Source organism: Hydra viridissima, unplaced genomic scaffold (assembly GCF_058129835.1).
Source record: "Hydra viridissima isolate aposymbiotic clone 2 unplaced genomic scaffold, HvirCarnegie_v1 scaffold_13, whole genome shotgun sequence".
NCBI classification, from domain to species: domain Eukaryota; kingdom Metazoa; phylum Cnidaria; class Hydrozoa; order Anthoathecata; family Hydridae; genus Hydra; species Hydra viridissima.
Window position 1 is genome coordinate 5,361,747 of NW_028324312.1, and position 18,945 is coordinate 5,380,691.

Genomic DNA, 18,945 nt, shown 5'->3' on the forward strand with positions numbered 1-18,945 from the left:
TAAATCTCTCGATAGGTCGTTTATTTCTGACTGTAAAAATAGCTTAGGCTCGGCACTTGTTTCAAAATCAGTATCAGATTGAGACACATCCTTAATATCACTGCTTTAAGCTTCAATTTGCATTGATTCTAAGTAAGGAAGTGATTGTGGCGCAACATCCGGTTCGTGACACACCCCGTGCATTCCAAATTGCACCTTCGTATATATCAAGTCCTTTTTTGATTTGGATTTGTAGGCAGCCTTCTGCATGATCAAGGGGTTCTCTCAATTGCATAGATAAGTTAAAAGTATTTTTTTTCTTTAGGACCATTTTCATAGTTACCGAACGCATGTTGTATAAACTTTAAATACAAGAGCTCATTCAAATATGTGAGTCGAAGCTGAGTTAACACTGCAAAAAGATAATATTTAAATAAACTTTTTTTCATATTTAAATGAATATGTTTTGCCATCTTTAATTTGAATGTTAATAGCTTATTTCTATCAAATTTGTGTTTTTTGAAAAGTAACAAAATTACAATGGTTATGAATTTCCTAATCATCAATGAATGGCAACGAATACAAAAATCCAAAACTTTTGTTTCTTGACAAAACTTTTGATAGAGTTGCAATTCTAATAATCTACAATTCTAGTTTAATGAATTTGAATTAAATTTCAGTACTTGCTTATAAATATGAAATACCAAATAAAATATAAATTAAAAAAACCACCACAAAATAAAACAACTTTTTCAAAGAATATCCATTAACTTCAAATCACAGTAAAACAAAATTGAATTTTTACAATCATTAAAAAATTTTTTCATTATTCATTAAAAATTCTTATACTACCCAGCAAGCACACAACGTTGAAATAACGTTGAAATAACGTTGATCAAAGTCGATCAACGTTGCTTCAACGTTGTTTCAACGTTGTGTGCTTGCTGGGTATAACAGAAGCAATTGTTCTTAAAGCATTAATTGTTTTGTAAAACACTTTTGTACAATCATTCACATGTGCAAAAGATCTTCATGCATAATAATTTGGAATATTATTAAAAATTCAAAAAGCAATAAGTTTCTAAACTTTACTGTTAAGTTTCTTAAATTCTGGTTTCAAACTTGTAGTTGCTAAGTAACTCTGACAAATTCTTACTTTTTAGGTTTGCAAAAAAACATCACTCTTGAAAGTCACCTTACAACACAACTTATTATTTTTTAACTTTTACTCCGCATCTTGATAAAAGTAAAAAAGGTTTTAAAAGATCATATATAATAAAAATTTTGGTTGGAGAGTTGATGAAGCAAGTGCTGATGGATCAGGAACCAGTAATAAAGTAAATTTATGCTGAAGAAAAGCTTTTTTAGATCCTTCTTAACTATAGAAATTCATGAGGAATATATTACCAGTTTACATAACATTCTAATTGTAATCAACTGTTAAGATACAGCCGATCTAGAAAAAATTGATAAATATTGCAAAGAAGAGTATAAAATCCCAGCTTTTAATTCATCAAGTATTAGTACATGCTGATGAAACCTTAATTAGTTCATCAGTTCCACTGTTTTAATGAGAGAAGTAGCAACTGAAGCATAGAACTTTCAAATTTGATCGTTAACACTATGCGAGTAAAACAAGCAGAGAAATTTGTTTGATGTTTTTAGCTATGAGCTTCAGACCCCTTGCAATTAGTTTAACCTCATTAATTGGAAGATTAAAAATCAGGAAACCTTTAAGCTTATCAGATAAAGTTAAAAGTTTGCCAGCAGTTTAAAGTGGTGATAGTAAATATTTATATGGAATCAGATGAAATTAATGAATTATATTTAAATGTTGATAATGTTTACAAAATCTAAAATTAGATATAAATGTAGACAAGAATAATGAAATAGTTAACGATAAATGAAGTTCTGAAGAGTGTATGATATATAACTTTATAGTCGTTAGTCTGCGATATAAATTTATCAAATAAATATAAAATTTATTTAAGAAATATTGGACTTTGTAATGAAAATTATGTGGGCTGATTCTTTTTTTCATTTCAGGAGGCAGGGGGAAACGGAACAGATTAAATTTTGCATAAAATTTATTTTTAAGATCTTTTTTTGATTAAACCTTAATAGAGTTCTGAAAATGTTTGCTGATGGTAAGTTTTTTTTAACGACATACCTCAGGCTCCCTAAATTGACTAATCTGGGGAACCTGAGAGCTGTTGATAAAGAAGAGAAAAAGGGATATAAAATATAGTAAGAATACAAAAATAAAGATAAGATAAAGAAAGATAGAAAGATAGACTTATCTTTCACAGTCTTTTCGCTGTTAGTCAGAGGGAAGTATACATTTTTTTAAACTATAAAATTGTAACCCGATAGTTATTTCTTTTGTAAAATATAGAACTGAACGAGATTGTAAAATATATAACTGTACGAGAAAAATATTATGCATTAAAAACCGTGACAGCTTTACATCGACCACTTTCACACAACCCAACCGATTATCTTTTTCCCTCGATCAATATTCACTCAAAAAACGTTTAAACTTAAAGCTTCAAAGAATACATGTTAATTGTTCTCCAGAAAAGACAACTAAAATTTAAAAACATATAACAGAACATTAGAATCATGTATTACAAATTAATGTATTACAAAGTTTTTAAGTATTAAAGAAAGTAAAGAGAGGGAAATTTTCTTTTTTTTTTATTTTGTTAAAATGTTTCTGGCTGCGTACTGTCCGCATCATGCTACTTCGTGATGCAGATTTTTCACATCCAGTTATTAGTAGCCGATTTATAGAAACATCTAATAAAACAACTCACATGAACTTAAATATATTTTAACTTCTCTATAAAGATAAGTTTCTTTTGAAAGGGGATCTTCCATGCTCAATAACAACAAAACGATCTCCATCAAATCTTTCGTTGTCATAGCATCTGTAGTTATAAAAGCTAGATCTCCTTTGTTGCTTAGAGAATGGTTTTTCTTGCACAGCGGAGACTTTAGATATTGTTGTGTCGGCAAATGTATTTATACATTTATTATTTGGGAAGGTTTTCCTGATAGATAAAGATCGCACTTTGATTGGCTCTAGTTTAAAAAAAAAATTTACTGTTGAGTAAAACATAATTACTGCGATGTCTGAAGTTAAAAATGGCGGTACCCAAATTTGTGGTCACCGGTTAACGATGGTTTCACGATTTAAGAAAACAATTGATTTAATTAACTGAAATAGAAAAAATTGATTAAAAAGAAAATCGCTGACATACCAGTGTAAATGAAAGATTGTTGTATCTTGGTTATTTTATCCTAGAGTATAACTTGCATCATGTTATTCAAATAACAACAATTTGTTTTCAAATTTTGGAACCAATTTTACAGTAAGCTAAAGTTATTTCTTATAATTCAATTTAAAAACATACAAATTAAAAATTACTAGTTGTTTATAGGTAATATAACGCAATGTTACAAATTTTTACAAGGTTTTCGCCCACTGTAAATTTTTTATTGTTTATTAATTAATTTTATCTGCTAATTCCAAAAATTTAAAATTTTTTTCTGTATCATCGACGTTTCAAACTTAAATCGTTTTTAGCACTAACCGGCAACTGAGCGTCCATACATCGTCGGTGCCTCACAAAACATTTCATGAGAACATTTCATTTAGTGTGCTTCTCTCGCAGCCCGCGGTTTAGATTAGCAAAGTATTTGAGATCATAAGATCTTTCATAAAACTTATAAAAAAACGTTTTGGATGTTTGTTATCAAATATGCATTTAAAATTTTAGCTCAAGGCTAAAATAATTTTTTTTTAAAACATCTTATGCTCTAAATACGAATCTAATACGAATTATTACGTATATGTGCCGACTAAGTTTTGTTCTTCTCATAACAGAGGATGTCGAAATCCTCCTAACATGTTTTGCTATGTATGTGGATATTAAATTGGCAAAAAGCAGGTGTTACGTAAGATCGTGAAAAAGTACCATATCGTGGATAGAGTAAGAAAAATATTTTTGAATACCCAGGGGTGATCAGGACAAATCATGGGCCCCTCGTGTGATATGTGCAACCTGCCGAAACACTCTAGCAGGATGGTTACGAAAAAATGTTTTTTGTCGTTTCCAGAGTATGGAGAGAGCAGAAGAACCATCACGATGACTGTAACAATTGTATGATTGATTTAACGAAGTACAGAAAAGCTAAAGGAAAACAAGCAAATCAATATCCAGACCATCATTGACACCTGTTTTACATGACGACTACCTACCAATAACGCAACCACCACAAAAAACTTCTCATCAAAAACTCTCCAAAAGTCTTACATTTAATCTAATTAAACTTGAAGTATTTACTGTGCATTTATTTTTTAATGAGGTTTTGAGCGCTACTGTTATTTATGACGTTGAAGTTGCTATATGTTGTTTTTTTTGTTCTTTTACAAAGGAAGTTGCAATGAATGTTTTATCTCAAGAGTCAGTAAGTAACGGTAGCGAAGACATGGAGAAAATTTTTTTACCAATAACGACTTTTCAGCATCAATTTCCAAATCAGAGTGAGCTAGATGATTTAATTAGAGGTTTAGTTCTTACTAAATCAAGAGCTGATATTCTCTCATCAAGGCTGATGGAATGGAATCTGCTGGGCGAAGACTGTAGGACATGCGTATACCGAAAACGACATAAAGAATTTGAAATTTACTATGAGTTGTGTAATGATCTATATTATTGTAAACATATGACTGTTTTTTTTTACTTCTCTTAGACTCGAGCATGTCCTGCACAATGGTGACTGTTCATAGCTCAAAACGTAGTCTCAACGCAGTGTTGCTTCACAATGAAAAAAAACCATTTTTGCGTCTTGCACACTCTTGATAGAGAAGAAAGAAGACTATGATAACGTCAAAGTACTTTTCGACAAAATTAGTTATTCTAAATTCAAATGAAGATATGTATTTATAGAGATATATTTATAGTAAAGAACTGTATTATTTCTTTTTGTTTTTACTTGTATCGCATTTCCTAAATACCTTTCAATATATGAAAAAGTGCTGTATGCACTATGCTGTACGAAAAAACAACACAGCTATCTTTATAGTATGAGAATAGATTGATATAACTTACTGACGAGATAGAGAAATCTGCGCTTTTATCAAGAAAATATGAAATTAAGCATAAATAAAAAACTATCAATATTTCGTTAAAACCAATGTGATTTTCAAATTCAGTGGCAAAAAATACTTAAATAAACATTGAAAAATCTAAGTGGGCTAAACCTTTGCTATATAATGTAGTTTGACCAACCTTTGAAAAATCTTCAGAGCCTATAAACAAACAAATTTTAATACTTCAAATAAAAAGAATAAATATTTCTGTAAAATAATAATAGATTTAACCACCTCAATCAGCCTGGGAACAAGAAAGAAGGTTTATTTAAGATGCGAAAAAAAAATTCCATACTAAAGCAATATAAAACCTACTTAAGTGTTCATCAGTTTCTTTTTTTTCATTTTCTGCAGTTGAATTTTCTTTCGTATCAGCTTCATTTTTTTGTCTAAAAGCAAAAAATCTTTGAACTACTCTTAAACTTTTTTTAAAAAACATTAAACTTGCTTTTAACATGTAAATAGTCTTATCTCCAGATTATATAAAATAGTCTTATCTCCAGATTATATAAAATAATTTTACGATGGAGCTACGTTGAGAAACATCCCATATTGCATCGTTATTTATCAATTTTATATAAGTATTTATTTTTTATAAACGGAATAAAATGAGAAAAAACCTTTTATATCTTCGATACATTAGAAAAAAAACAATAACTATCATTATCAGAGATATGCCGCCGCTGGTTCCAGCTATATATGCAATAATGTCATTGTTTCCACGGGACACCATGACTTCTTGCGAATCAATTGAAACTTTCCAGGAACAGAAATCAAGGTTGCAATTATATGATAGAAAATCCTTTCAAAATCTTGTTGCAATTACAAAAATTTTCAGAAATTAAATTTAATTACGGGTTTTTTTAAATCTTTGATTTAACTCCATGTAAAAGATCAATAAATTTTCTAACTGTGAACTTTTGCCTAAATCCCTTTTGCCTAAATAACTAGAATTTAAAAATCGAGAAACATCTTAAAGTAAATAAACACATATGCAGTAGGATTTTTAGAGACAGTTTTTTTAACTTCTATGTTTAAACATTTGTCTAACAAAAAGATTTATTTACATTTCAATTGTTCGTAAAAATAATTTATAAATAAAACAAATGGAAAGTTTTTTTAAAAAAAGTTTTTTAAATTATCGTGAGCAAGACCAATTTTAGACAAAAAAAAAAATTTTGACTGTTGATTCCAAATCAATGAAATGCGTATATTAAAAGATATTTTGACTAATAAGATCGTTAAAAAAATGAGGATGTTAAATAATAAGATTGTTAAAAAAATAAGATTGTTAAAAAAATGAGTATGTTATTACTGATCTTTTTTTAAGTAGACGTTTTGAGAGTTGAAAAAACTTAAAGCTGTAAAAAAAAACATTAGAAAAGATTGCTGATGTGATAAACAACATAATTGAATCAGTGTTTTTTAAAAGGGCTGATTTGCTCAAAACCCGTTTTTGAGAAAACTAAAAAAAACTCTTTACATCTCTTAATATTAAATATACAAAATTTGTGTAATATATTTTTAAAAAATATATGCAAGAGTAATATCTTAGTACACTTTGATAATTGTTATAACATTTCGTTTGTTAATAAATAATTAATGAAATTTCGAAAAATTGGCCCTTTTAAAAAAAATCGAATATTTCGAAATCGAAACTGTTTATATTTTCCGCGTATTGAGGCTAAAAATACGAATCAGCTGGAGAGTGATTTTTTTAAAAAGGGCATATTTGAAACAAATTTGCCTTTTAAAAAAAAATCAAAAACTTTCAGGTGGTTTTATTTCTGTAAGAAGATAAAATTTAAACACATTTTTAACGTAAACTGATGAAGCTATCATAGAAGGACACAAAACACACAAAAAGTGAATTTTTAAAAAAATATCAAATCAGCCCTTTTAAAAAACACTGATTCAATTAAGCAATACTTACCCACAAGATACCTATAAATTCAATATGTTAAAGCTGTATTCACCAAGGTGAATACAACAATTATCATTAGTTAGGGTTTATAGTTCACAAATCTTTAGTTAAAAATTATATTCCTTAACACGTTTGCTGTTGCGTCACTTTTCGTGTGCGCACGCACTTAACATTATATTCTATGAGTATACTCATAGATTTCACTTAATTTTTAAATCAAATTCTTTTTAACCCACTAGGTTAACAAAAGTAGCTTGCGTTGTGGTTAAAATTTAAATATATTTTGTTTACATAATAAAGTCAATATACTTTTGCAGGAATTCAGAGGAATCTGCAGGCAAAGGCGAAATTGATTTTTATGCCTATTAATGACTTTAAATCTTTAAAGCAAAAATATAAAGAAAATACAAAAAGGGAAAAAACTGAACAAAATTGGTTTCTTAAAAGTGTAAAATCTTACAAGAAAAAAATTTTTTTTTTTTTTTTTTTGACATACTTTAACTACTTTATATACAGCTCAGATAATTTGCAGACATCTGACTTAATTTTCTTTCTTTTTTTTTTTTTTTTCAAAAAATCAAGATTAGAAGAGCAGGGTATTTAATATTTAGTCAGCTGTCGTTTGTTCTTAAGTACCATTTCAATACGTTTGGGCTTTCACAGAGTTTTTAAAAGTATTGCAGAACATGTTCTGAATACAAACTCTTTATATTTCCGTCATTAGTTCTGGAATCGAGGCACGGTCGTTCAAACTCTGTTAATTAGTTACAGGTTATTGTGCGCAAGCGCAGTTGGATTATGAAAATATTAGAACTTTCAAAATGGCTTCGGACCTTCGTTACAGAATGAATTTTTACTTAACGACCAATTTTTCATTACTTATCGTGTTTTTTAAAATCGTCTACGTTGATAACCAGCTTTTAGGCTTTTAGTAGTGTCTCAGTAACTTAATTTTATTAAGAAGTAAGTAAAATGAAAGGGGAATATTATTTGATGATTGAAGAGAGATTACCTAAAAAAACTTTTTCTTTGATTTGTTTACAAATTTGGAAGTCATTTTGCATTTTTTTTGAGCGGTAAAACTTAAAAGTTTTTCTACTTTTACTTATATGAATCTTTTAACTTTTTATTACTTATAAAAAATCTTAGCACTCAATTTTTTTTCTTGTTCAAAATTTACATCTAACCATTGTCCTAAACTGATAACATTTTATTTATATCGTTTCTGAAATAAAAATTGTCCTTATGTAAAAAATTTGACTAAATGTTTCTAATAATTTTAAATAAAATCTTTTACTTTATATGCAGTTTTTTATTGATTTATTAGCTTAATTTACTTCATGAATATAAACACTACATAATGCATGTGGTTAAGTTTGATGGCTATTTACAAGAATTATCCAAAAAGTTTTATTATTTTTAGATGAAAATCCGTTACAAAAATTTGAATCTTATTTACAGGGTCTGTGGATATTTGGTTTGGAAAAAAGAGTATCCTATTGGAATAAACCAAAAAAAATAAAATTGAAATATGTATTCCATGTCATGTCTGATTTAGAGAATGTACACTCATCTAAAATTTTTCAAAACGTTATGATACCATAAAGAATGTGATCAAAAGAATGAAATCAACAACACTTCTTTTAAATATGAACTGGAAAACTCATTGTGATGAATGCTCTTGTTGTCAGCAGGTAGAAAAACTCAGTAAAAGTTTAAATGTTACTAAATCACTAAAACAAAAATAAAAAGCTTATTGGTCGTCCTGGCATTGGTAAAAAAGTGTGGTCATCTTCCATGATTGCTACCATTAAAAAAAGCATTGTGACAGCACATGACTTGGAAATAGATATTGAAGAACTAAAAAAAGAAATCAATCCTCATTTATAGCTTTACCAGTGTAATTTTTGTGGTAAAATATCAAAACAACCAGCAACTCTAAAAAAATGTGAACACTTATTTTGTTTTTTCTGTCTTGTGGAAAATATAAAGCTTAACCAACTCAATGAAACATTATGTCCAAAATATAAACAGCTTATTTTACCTGAAGATTTGATATCCAGTACTAAAACAAATTCTCTTTTAATTATGTTGACTGTTGCATGTATATGTAAAAAAAAGTTTAATTCAATCGAAGAATATGATTTAGATATTAATCATAAGTGCATCTGCCTTGATAAATCATTAATAATAGCACAATCAGCCCTATCGTTATCATCATCAATATTCTCATCATCATCATCATCATCATCATCATCATCATCATCATCATCATCATCATCATCATCATCATCATCATCATTTTCATCATCATTTATTTAACAACAACATATCTAATTTTAATCAAGGTTTTTAATAAGAATTTATTGTCAATAAAATGACTGTAATCTAATTAGATGTAGTTATATTCTCAATAACTGTCTCTACATTACCAAACTAGGAACCAAGATTACTAAGGCGTTACTATGACGAGGGAAACACACCCACATAGCCTTGTCAAAACCAATACATGAAAAAAAAGTCTTTTGTCACAGCTTGATATTATTTATCTTCTCAATTGACATTAATGTTAGTATATATTTTGATGAATTGGTAATTTGTTTGCTTAAGCAGAGGCTTAAACAAACCAATAGCAGGAAACTCCTTACTCTTCCAGGTTTTTTTGCAATCCGTCCTTCCTTTTGCTTAATATTCATGAACAACTTTGATGCAATATTTCATCAGCTGTTTGGCAACTTTTCACTGGTCCACTAAATATATATACATTCTTGTATTTTAAAAATGTAATGAAAGTTCTGGTATCATGTTAAACATTAAAAAAAAAAAAAAAAAAAGGCAAATCACATAATTCAGTGAAAGATGTTGAAAGTGTTAGAGAAAAAACTAACCACTCTGTTTAGAGCACATTTTTAATCTAATTTGACCAAAATTTTAACTCAAGGAAACTTCAAGCTAATTTAAAAAAATTTAATCTTTAAAGTTGATCAGTAAAAATTTGCCAAACAGCTGAAAAAATTGCATCAATATATGTCCTTGATCCTAAAATAGCACAAATGTTTATTGTAATAGCAAACAATAAAGAGACCAAATATGAATACAAAGCAAAAGTAAATAAACCTGTAAGAGTAAGGATTGAGAAGAGAAGTAATTAAAATTAAAAAAAAAAAACACCTGAAAAACTAAACAATTCTTGCTATTGGTTTGCCTAAGCAAACGAATAGCAATCAAACTCAATTCAAAAGGTAAAAAATATCAAAATCTAAAAGAAAAAATGTATGTATGTATATCTGTGTGTTTGTATGTTTATTTACAAGAAGAAAAAATTGAGTGCTAAGATCTGATAAAAGTGTTAAATACTATAAAAACTCATCTAAATTAAAAAAAAAATCATTTAATTTCTACGCTCAGAAAATTAGATGTGTTTTTAAAAGTGTAAACAAATCACCATATTCAAGAAAGTTAATTTACTTAGAAAAGCGCAACTTTAAACTTTTTGATATATCTTTATCTTATTTGAATCATTTTCTTATGCGACTGAGATATGCTTATTATGATTTCAGTTTTAGAAAGAGTTTAAAATGTTGATTTATATGGAAACATATATAAATGATCAGTCAACTAAATAAGAAAGTTTGTTGCTACGGACCGTAGCCATTAAAAGTTGAATTTTTTTTAAGTTACTACTGCGCTTGCGTATAATAACTTGTCGTTTCTGAACGACCGTGGAGGTGCAGCACGCTCAACGAATTTTTTATTTCACTTCAATCCAAAAGTTTTCTATAGGGTTGAGATCTGGGCTGTTGCTTAGCCACTCCAACACATTAACTCATTTGCTCAAGAAGCATGCGATTCATTGTTTTGATGGATGGCAGCATGTGCCATCTTGCATAAAGAAAGTTTACTGATGGATTTCAAAAGTTTCAAGAAGTTTTTGTTCTAAACACCTTAAATAGCGTTCAGAAATTTATTGTTTAATTTTTAGAAAGAAAGTGTAGTCTTTCTCTGCTCTGTTTGCCACTAAAGCAACCCCAAACCATTACTTGCGCACTTTGATAGGGCCCTAAGCAATTATTTTTGCGCTGATAGGCAACATGATAACCTAGGTCTTTTTGAAGCCTAACTTGAACTGTTCTAACAGACACTTTTTCATGCAACTACAGGTGCTTTTTTTTCAATTCTGTGGGACTTAATTGGGTATTCTTGATCACCTCTCTTTTAATCAATGCATCAGTGCCCTTAGTAGTTAATCTATTTCAAGGAATTACTCCAAAAAGAAGATTTTTAACTTGTGCAAGAATTTTAAAAACACTAGTTTTCTAGATCTCTTCGTACGCTGCATTACTATTTTAATAGGAACTTTTTCTCAACGCTTAGTGATTATTTGAGATTTTCTACATCTAACTCTTTACCTCGTATTATAAATTGCATTATTATGCCAATCATGAGAAATCATGAGTTTTAAATTAAGTAACAGAAAGGATTAATGAAGAACAGTTTAGAAGCCTTATATACAACTGATCTTTACCAGTTTTTCACTCAAGGCCGTTAGAAGGGGATTGCTTAGAGACCTTCCACCCAATATTTTTCTTTAAATAAACTTTTCATACCTAAACTCACTTTAGTTTTCTATTTAGTAGTTATTTTTTTGGCAAATAACAATTTGGTTTGGTACCAATGTGGTATTGGCTATTGATAAACTTTCACTGGTCTAAGTGTGCTAAAAAAAGCCAGGTTAACTTCAAAAGGAATTTTCGCTAAGAAATATTTATCACCCGTATTCTTTAAAACTTTTTATTAAGTAGAAACTTTTTATTGAAAATGAAAAAAAAAAAAAAAAAAAGAAAAAAGAAATTATTTTAGAAATTAAGTTTGTTCCCCTATTTTCTTATTCCTTAACAACATTGAAAGCAAACCCATTTAAAATTGAATTTTAAAAACAAGCAATTTCGTTAGAGAGATGAAAAAAAAAAACAAACAGTTTCGTTAGAGAGATGAAAAAAAAGCAAGTAGTTTCGTTAGAGAGATGAAACAGTTCGTAACTCTAATTGTTTACATATTTTCTTTTTGAATTCGCTAATAAAATTTTCAGTAACAAATGAAAATTTGAAAATACAACAATTTTAAAAAGTAATTGAATAAGTACGAACACGACGAACACGTCGAACAAATTAACGTCTATATATGACATTCCAGGATAATACTAACGAGAGGAAGAAGAGGAGATTTTAATTGCAGAAAACACGACAATAATAACAACGATTTACTTTGAATACAAAAATCTTTTAGTTAAATAACTAAAATATCAAACATGGAGTTAATAAAGAATATAATTTAAAATTCAATTAAACAGTTCATTCATAAAATCTTGTCTCTGTTCATGAAGAATCTCTTTAAATGCTGAAATTAATTCTACTTCGAGATGAGGCCTCTTTCTAAATTAAAATGGAAACAAATAATTCTACATTTAATTTGCTATTATCTCCAAGGCTTCAGGCTAAAACTTTACAGTGAAATTTGGTGCGGAAATTGCGGTGTAGAAATTGTGGAAACAAGAAAAACAAATACACACACACACACACACACACACACACACACACACACACACACACACACACACACACACACACACATATATTTGTTTTTCTTGAAAAATAGTATTTCTGAAAAGGACATAATTAAGCAGGAAACAACAAGGTGGAAGAGAGGGGTGGGGGTGGGGGGTGGGGTAGGTAAGTCCAGAATGGATCCAGCACCTCTGTCTAAAAGAAGCTAGAGATGATTTAATTATTTCAATTCTATTTTTTTTTCCTAAAAATAACATTTTAAAACGTATTGAGATTTCATCAAATGAAAATAATTTCAACAAAGTAGTTATATTACAAACTGAACAGGTATGTTAACATATCTATGTAGTCTTTCTAGATTATATCATATATACTAATAAGTATACTAGCAAATATAAATATGATTTAGAAAAACTCAAAAACAAAAATATGAAATGAACTCACCTTATCAATAACTTTACAACAGTTGAAATGTGATTTACATCGCTGGTAAATTCCTGAAGATACAAGAATTAAAATAACTTTTTTGTGCCACAGTTAATTTGTGAGAAGATATTCTCAAGACAATGCAATAGAAAATAAAACAGAAATCCAAAATAAGTTTTATATAAAATTGAAGAATACCTTAATTTGTACTGTTTTTGATACTTCTTTTGAAATGAAATCTGATCTAAAGAAAATACATATCCTATACACAATTCACAAACATAAATACTTAGCAAATAAATGAATTAAAACATATTTAGGGTGTTCTAATCAATAATGGAAAATTTTGCAATATTATATTGTATCTTCTTTAACAAACAATTAATATACATGACAAAACATAACACAGTATGAAATACGCATAAAGTTAACCAGCACTTTTATGCACATAAGAAAGTTTTATATACAGAAGAGAGTTTCATACACAGAAGAGAGTTTCATAAGAGAGTTTCTAAGAAGTAAAAGATTGAGAGCAAAAAACTCTCAATTAAATTTTCCTTGTTACAGAAAACCATAACATTTTTCACATCTTCAGCTTCAGAGTCTTTTTTTCAGGTTGTTTGCTTTGACTGCAGATTGACTTCATTCACCAAGTTTATGGTAAATGAAGCAAGCAGTGGTGATTCAGATTGAGTCAGATCGGTACACTATTTAGAAAGATTTCACAAAGTTTTTACTTCATCAGCTAGAATACCCATTTTTTGAATTAAATAAGAATACACATAGACTGCTGGCAAAACATTTTAAAATTAATCTTTATATTGATGTTAAAATAATATAACATAATGTAAAAAATTATTAATGATAGAGCTTATTCTAACAAATATTAAAGTTAATTTTGTACAGGTAGAAACAAAGATTAATCCAAGTAAGAATTCATTTTCTTTATCTAAAAAGTTGGCAGCAATTTTAATTGTTGTTCAAATCAAACATTTAAAAAAATTTACTATTGTATTAATAACAGTCTTTTTCAAGAAAACTTTTTTAAGTCTACCAATATCACCAAATGTCACAGCAAATGTCACAGCAAATGTCACAGCAAAAGCAAATGAAGAGAAACAAAAAACTGTTCAAAGAGATCAGAACAAAATGGTGATTCTGTGAACAATTCTGTGAAACAATTCTGTGAAACAATTTTAAAAACTTGTTCAATGCTAGTTTGAATTGAACAGCCTCCAATTCAGAACTTCCAGACTCTATAAGTTACAAATCTATGAAAAACAAATAATCAATTCTATTCATTTCATACAGCTTGGGCACCTAGACAAATTTATTTAAATTGTTGCCAACACATAAACATGATGGAAAAATGAAGTCACATGTATGACAGTAATTGTTATAGGCTTGAAGTTTGAATGCAATGGCTTTATTGCCATTTGTTTTTAGAGCTTTTTATCTTTCATGTTTAGGGAATCTTGTTATCTTTTTTAGATGCACCATTAAATTTAATCAAAAACACAATATTACAATAGGAGTGTTAATCTTCTTTGGCTTGAAAAAAGATGTTGTCTTGTAACTAAAGACACAAAGATAAGGATGGGTGAGGTATTTTTCTTACAGAAGGCTATTTGGTGCAAATGGTAAAAAATTGATAAGTTAAGATCAGATGTCACATTGACAGTTATGCAACTCCACTTGAGGAAATGTATCAGTATACTGTTTAACATAGTTTTTATGTTTATTAGATGTAGTATTTAATAATTGAAGTTTTGCTAACAATTGAGTTCATGGAGAAGTGCAACTCATTTAAAAATATTATTTAAATATCATCATTTACTTACTGTATTCTTGTCTACAGTTCTATGATGGGATGCCATTACATCCTAATTCTAGTAGTAGACATTGTTCTCTTAAATCTTCAAAACTAGGATTCTGTCAAATAAGGTTATTAGCATAATAATCCTTAACAAGATCTTTTTTTTAAAAAAAATTAGATAAAACCCTGTCAATACACAATTACATGATATAATTCTCTAATATCATATAATTGTGACTTTTATGAGTCTTTTTTTTTTTTGCGCTATTTTTTAGTCAGCTTAAGTTAATTTGAGTGTGCATATCAAGGAGTTAACAGGACTTTCACCACTTGGATTTTCTAGTGATTAATACCTTTAAATTACCTTAAAATATTTAAAAATAAAAACTTTTTTTGGTTTACCTAAATCAAAAACTTCTGCATTTTCAGCACATAATTCATGAACTTTCATTATTACAAGACCAGTCCTTAATAGCAATAAAGATTAATATTTATCTTTATTTCTAGAATCTGTAACTTTAAAAACAGAATTTATGTTTGACATTAGTTTTCTGCTCCTTGTGTGCAATCAGTGTTGCCGATTTTAACTTAAATAATTCAGGCACATTGAAGCTTAGAATGTTAAAATGCCAAATTTTTAAAGTGATTTTAAAGCATAATCATTTTTTGAGTTTCTTTGCACATATATTAAAAAAAATAATTTAATATTTAGGTAAATTTTACTTTTTTTGTTTTGGTACTTCAAACAAAAGCTTCAAAGTAATTTAAAGAAATTATGAAAATAGTAAGTGAAATTTCATTTGACTCACTTCTGTATGAATTATGGCTTTGAGAAATGTACTTAACTCATCTAAAATCACATTTCACTTGTGATCATTGATCATTGATATGTAAACTTCAGGGTAAAATAAGCTAATATTTCTTTAATATATGTTTTGTTTAAAAATCAACTACTTAACCAAAACTAGTAAAAATAGAAAATAGGTAAAGCTCATGTTAGTTTTGAAGATATATATAACAAAAAACTGCACATTATTAAACTACAAATGATATAGGAATTAGTAATAATAAAAACAATAACTATTTGAAAAACAAAGTAAGAATAGAAATTAAGTAAAACATGCAGCAAATGTGAAGACATATACTAAAAAATTGCAAGCTACTAAACTAGAAATGATGCAGGAATTGATAATAGAATGACTAAGCAGAGACTAAAAGTAACAAAAAAAATTAAACATTTTAAAACTTCAAATTATATTCTAACAGCTGAATATATATATTGCCCCAGAAAGATTTATGTGCAAAGTTCAACTTGACTATAGGAAGATTCATTGAGCTGTTGTATTTTTATTATCTTATAATTAAAAGTGACATTTAAAATATGACACAAATGTCACCTTTAATACACTTTCTTACAACTGTGCAGGACTTGAGAGTAAATGAATTTCTTTCAAACATTTGCTGAAAACATTCAACTAATGCAATTCTTGATGAAATTAAGTTTGTCTCATTATTAAGATATTATCTTAGTATTAATGATATTTAATAAGTGATCAGATGTTACTTCAATGCCATTTATTAACAACCTATGTTTTAGCTAATACATACATACATACATACATACATACATACATACATACATACATACATACATACATACATACATACATACATACATATATACATACATATTTACATATCCTTTGCATGTATATTAATTATATTATATATATTCCTACTATGTATATAATTAAATTCATATATGTATATATAAAAAAAATGCAGTGTCATTGACAATTTAACAATACTTTATTTACTGACACTATCAGATCATATAAAAATATTTGTTATTTTAAATCAAAAATATAATTATATAGACCTTGTTTCTTGAGGGCAGAATTCTGGAGAGATAACAGCAACTTCAGACTCAACATTTGAAGTACTTAAAAATATTGGTTTTTTTAAATCTGAGGTTATATTAGCATCATTGACTATGCAAGGAAAGCTTTTTTGCTGAGTCCATTTTTTTGACTGGTTCTGTAGGTTAAAATGTGGGCTATTTATTTTATCAAAGGAGTCAGAATTCTTAACAGTTTTAGCATGCTTAAATACCCACTCTTCAATCTGCTTGATAATAGGTGCAGTATAAGATTCTACATGTTGTACGGATGAAAGTTTTTTGTAGTTTTTACTAGAGTTTGAGTGTAAAAATGGCCTTATAAATGCTTGGGGTCTAACTTCTTTGCAGATTGAAATTTCGTTTGTTGTAGTAGCCATATTATCTACAGGAATATCTTCATGCATTTGTTTTAGTCGAAATCTTCTCCTGCTTCTTTTCACTGATTTACTTTTATAAGCCAGTGCGTTCTCTATTTTCTTTATATCTTCTTCTATTGAATTCTGAATTCGCGTATTTTCTAAATTAAAATCTTCAGAATAACTGTTATTATTTAAGCCTTGAATTTGTTTTATTTTTAAAGAATGTTGAGATAATGGACTGAAAATACTTTTTACAATATTGTCAACCTCATGTCTGTTTGTGTAAAATGACATTAATAACATGTATAATCTGTTGCGTCGATTCTTACGTGTTCCTATTAGTTTAAAATCATAAGAAGTAAGTGATTTCGTCTCTATTCGTTTTTCTAATTTGTGGTTAACTTTTTTTTCATTTCCATACTCTGTTAGTTGAAAAACATGTGATTCTATAAGTCTTATTACTTGAGGTGAAAATTTATTTACCGTTAATATATGTCGTAATTTATTCAAATCTGACCATATTATATCTGAAGCTGAGCTTACTTTTATTTTTGGTGCTTGGGCTATGTTACTTTTTTCAACATTATATTGTTCGCAGGAAGTATCCAAATTTTCACTTTGCTGGCTTGAATTGTCTTTCACTGCTTGAAACGGATCCAAAACATTTCCATTAGCAGGTTGAATATTCATATTAATTGTTAATATTTGAGACAAAAAACAAGAAAGCCAGTATTAACACTCCAAACACACTAAACACTCAAGTATTTGTAAGTAAATAAGCGATGTGAAAGCACTCGTTTTAAAGTTAAAAATAACTACAATGGAGGAGGCTTTTTAAAGTGTATTTACACTGCGTATGTTCGCCTCACCCTTACTAAGCTGTTTTTCGATTGTAAAAAAGACGAATATCAAACAAGTCCAACTAAAATCTTGCATCCACTTATTACCACCTTTGGTTTTGGTGCAGCGTTTGGTTTTTTCGTTTCATTAAAATAGAGCTTTTTAAATGCGTTTAGGTGGCAAAAGTTTTTGGTGCGCCAATCTTATTTTACTTAGATAAAGTCAGTTGGTACTTTTAAAAAAGTTTAACTGTTAAATTGAAAGTTTTTCGCTGTTGCCTTTTGTATGCAAACGGGATCCAGATGGGAGTTTGGAAAAGAGTACCTACAAACACCTAACGTATGTAGTTGAGATCAAGCAATCGAGTTAAGGTTTTCAAATTCGTATATTTTTCGTTCAATTTTGAAAGCCGTCGGCAAAAAGTTGAAAATCAAATCTTTACAATGAAAATAGTATAAATTTGTTTACATTATCTTTAACAAATTTGAAAACCACATGACTTAGTGCATAGTATTTATAAATGATAAAGAGCCATCGCTCGCTGGTTTAGCAGTACTTACTGAAGGAGTACAGAGGATATAAGGCCTATGGTGTGTGCAATATCTACAAGAAGGACCTAAAGATGATTTTGAATCATCACCTGCGGTCCAACCACAAAGATGAGTACATCAAAATGTGTCAGAATCAAAAGATGCAAAATAAGGCAGAAGCTGCCAAGGAGGACAAAGTTGAGGAGGCAAATGATAAACTGGAAGCAGTTGGTACTAAGGGTCTGCTTATCGTTTCATTTCCATATCGTTATCATTCCGATATAATGTCGGAAAAAAAAATCATCGGAATGATGAGAGTTCCGGTGTATACCGAGATTTAAACTAACTACAATACCGGTTAAAATTTTTATGACGTATTAGGTTGTAATCATTCCGATGACACATTTTTTTCCCGATATCATATCGTTTTGATAACGATATGGAAATGA

At 28.6% G+C, this 18,945-nt stretch overlaps 2 protein-coding genes and 1 pseudogene across 3 annotated transcripts; 1 reads left to right on the plus strand and 2 right to left on the minus strand.

Annotated features, from left to right (window-relative positions):
- Positions 1–2,571: 2,571 nt before the first annotated feature.
- Positions 2,572–6,086, minus strand: LOC149880158 (uncharacterized). Its single transcript, XM_090070139.1, has 5 exons — positions 5,758–6,086; positions 5,453–5,526; positions 5,277–5,296; positions 3,243–3,282; positions 2,572–3,063 (listed from the first exon to the last, which is right to left on the minus strand). The coding sequence occupies exons 1-5, from the start codon at positions 5,868–5,870 to the stop codon at positions 2,822–2,824; spliced, it is 489 nt and encodes a 162-aa protein (XP_089926265.1). The 5' UTR covers positions 5,871–6,086; the 3' UTR covers positions 2,572–2,821.
- Positions 6,087–8,641: 2,555 nt separating this feature from the next.
- On the plus strand, positions 8,642–9,661 carry LOC149880159 (uncharacterized; annotated as a pseudogene).
- A 2,659-nt stretch (positions 9,662–12,320) lies between these two features.
- Positions 12,321–17,940, minus strand: LOC149880160 (uncharacterized). Of its 2 annotated transcripts, XM_090070776.1 has the most exons (5): positions 17,670–17,810; positions 16,747–17,284; positions 13,250–13,295; positions 13,070–13,122; positions 12,321–12,493 (listed from the first exon to the last, which is right to left on the minus strand). In XM_090070776.1, the coding sequence occupies exons 2-5, from the start codon at positions 17,169–17,171 to the stop codon at positions 12,400–12,402; spliced, it is 618 nt and encodes a 205-aa protein (XP_089926902.1). In that variant the 5' UTR covers positions 17,172–17,284; positions 17,670–17,810; the 3' UTR covers positions 12,321–12,399. The 2 variants fall into 2 exon arrangements, with proteins under 2 accessions (XP_089926902.1, XP_089926900.1); XM_090070774.1 differs by having other exon boundaries at positions 16,747–17,940.
- Between the last annotated feature and the right edge of the window lie 1,005 nt (positions 17,941–18,945).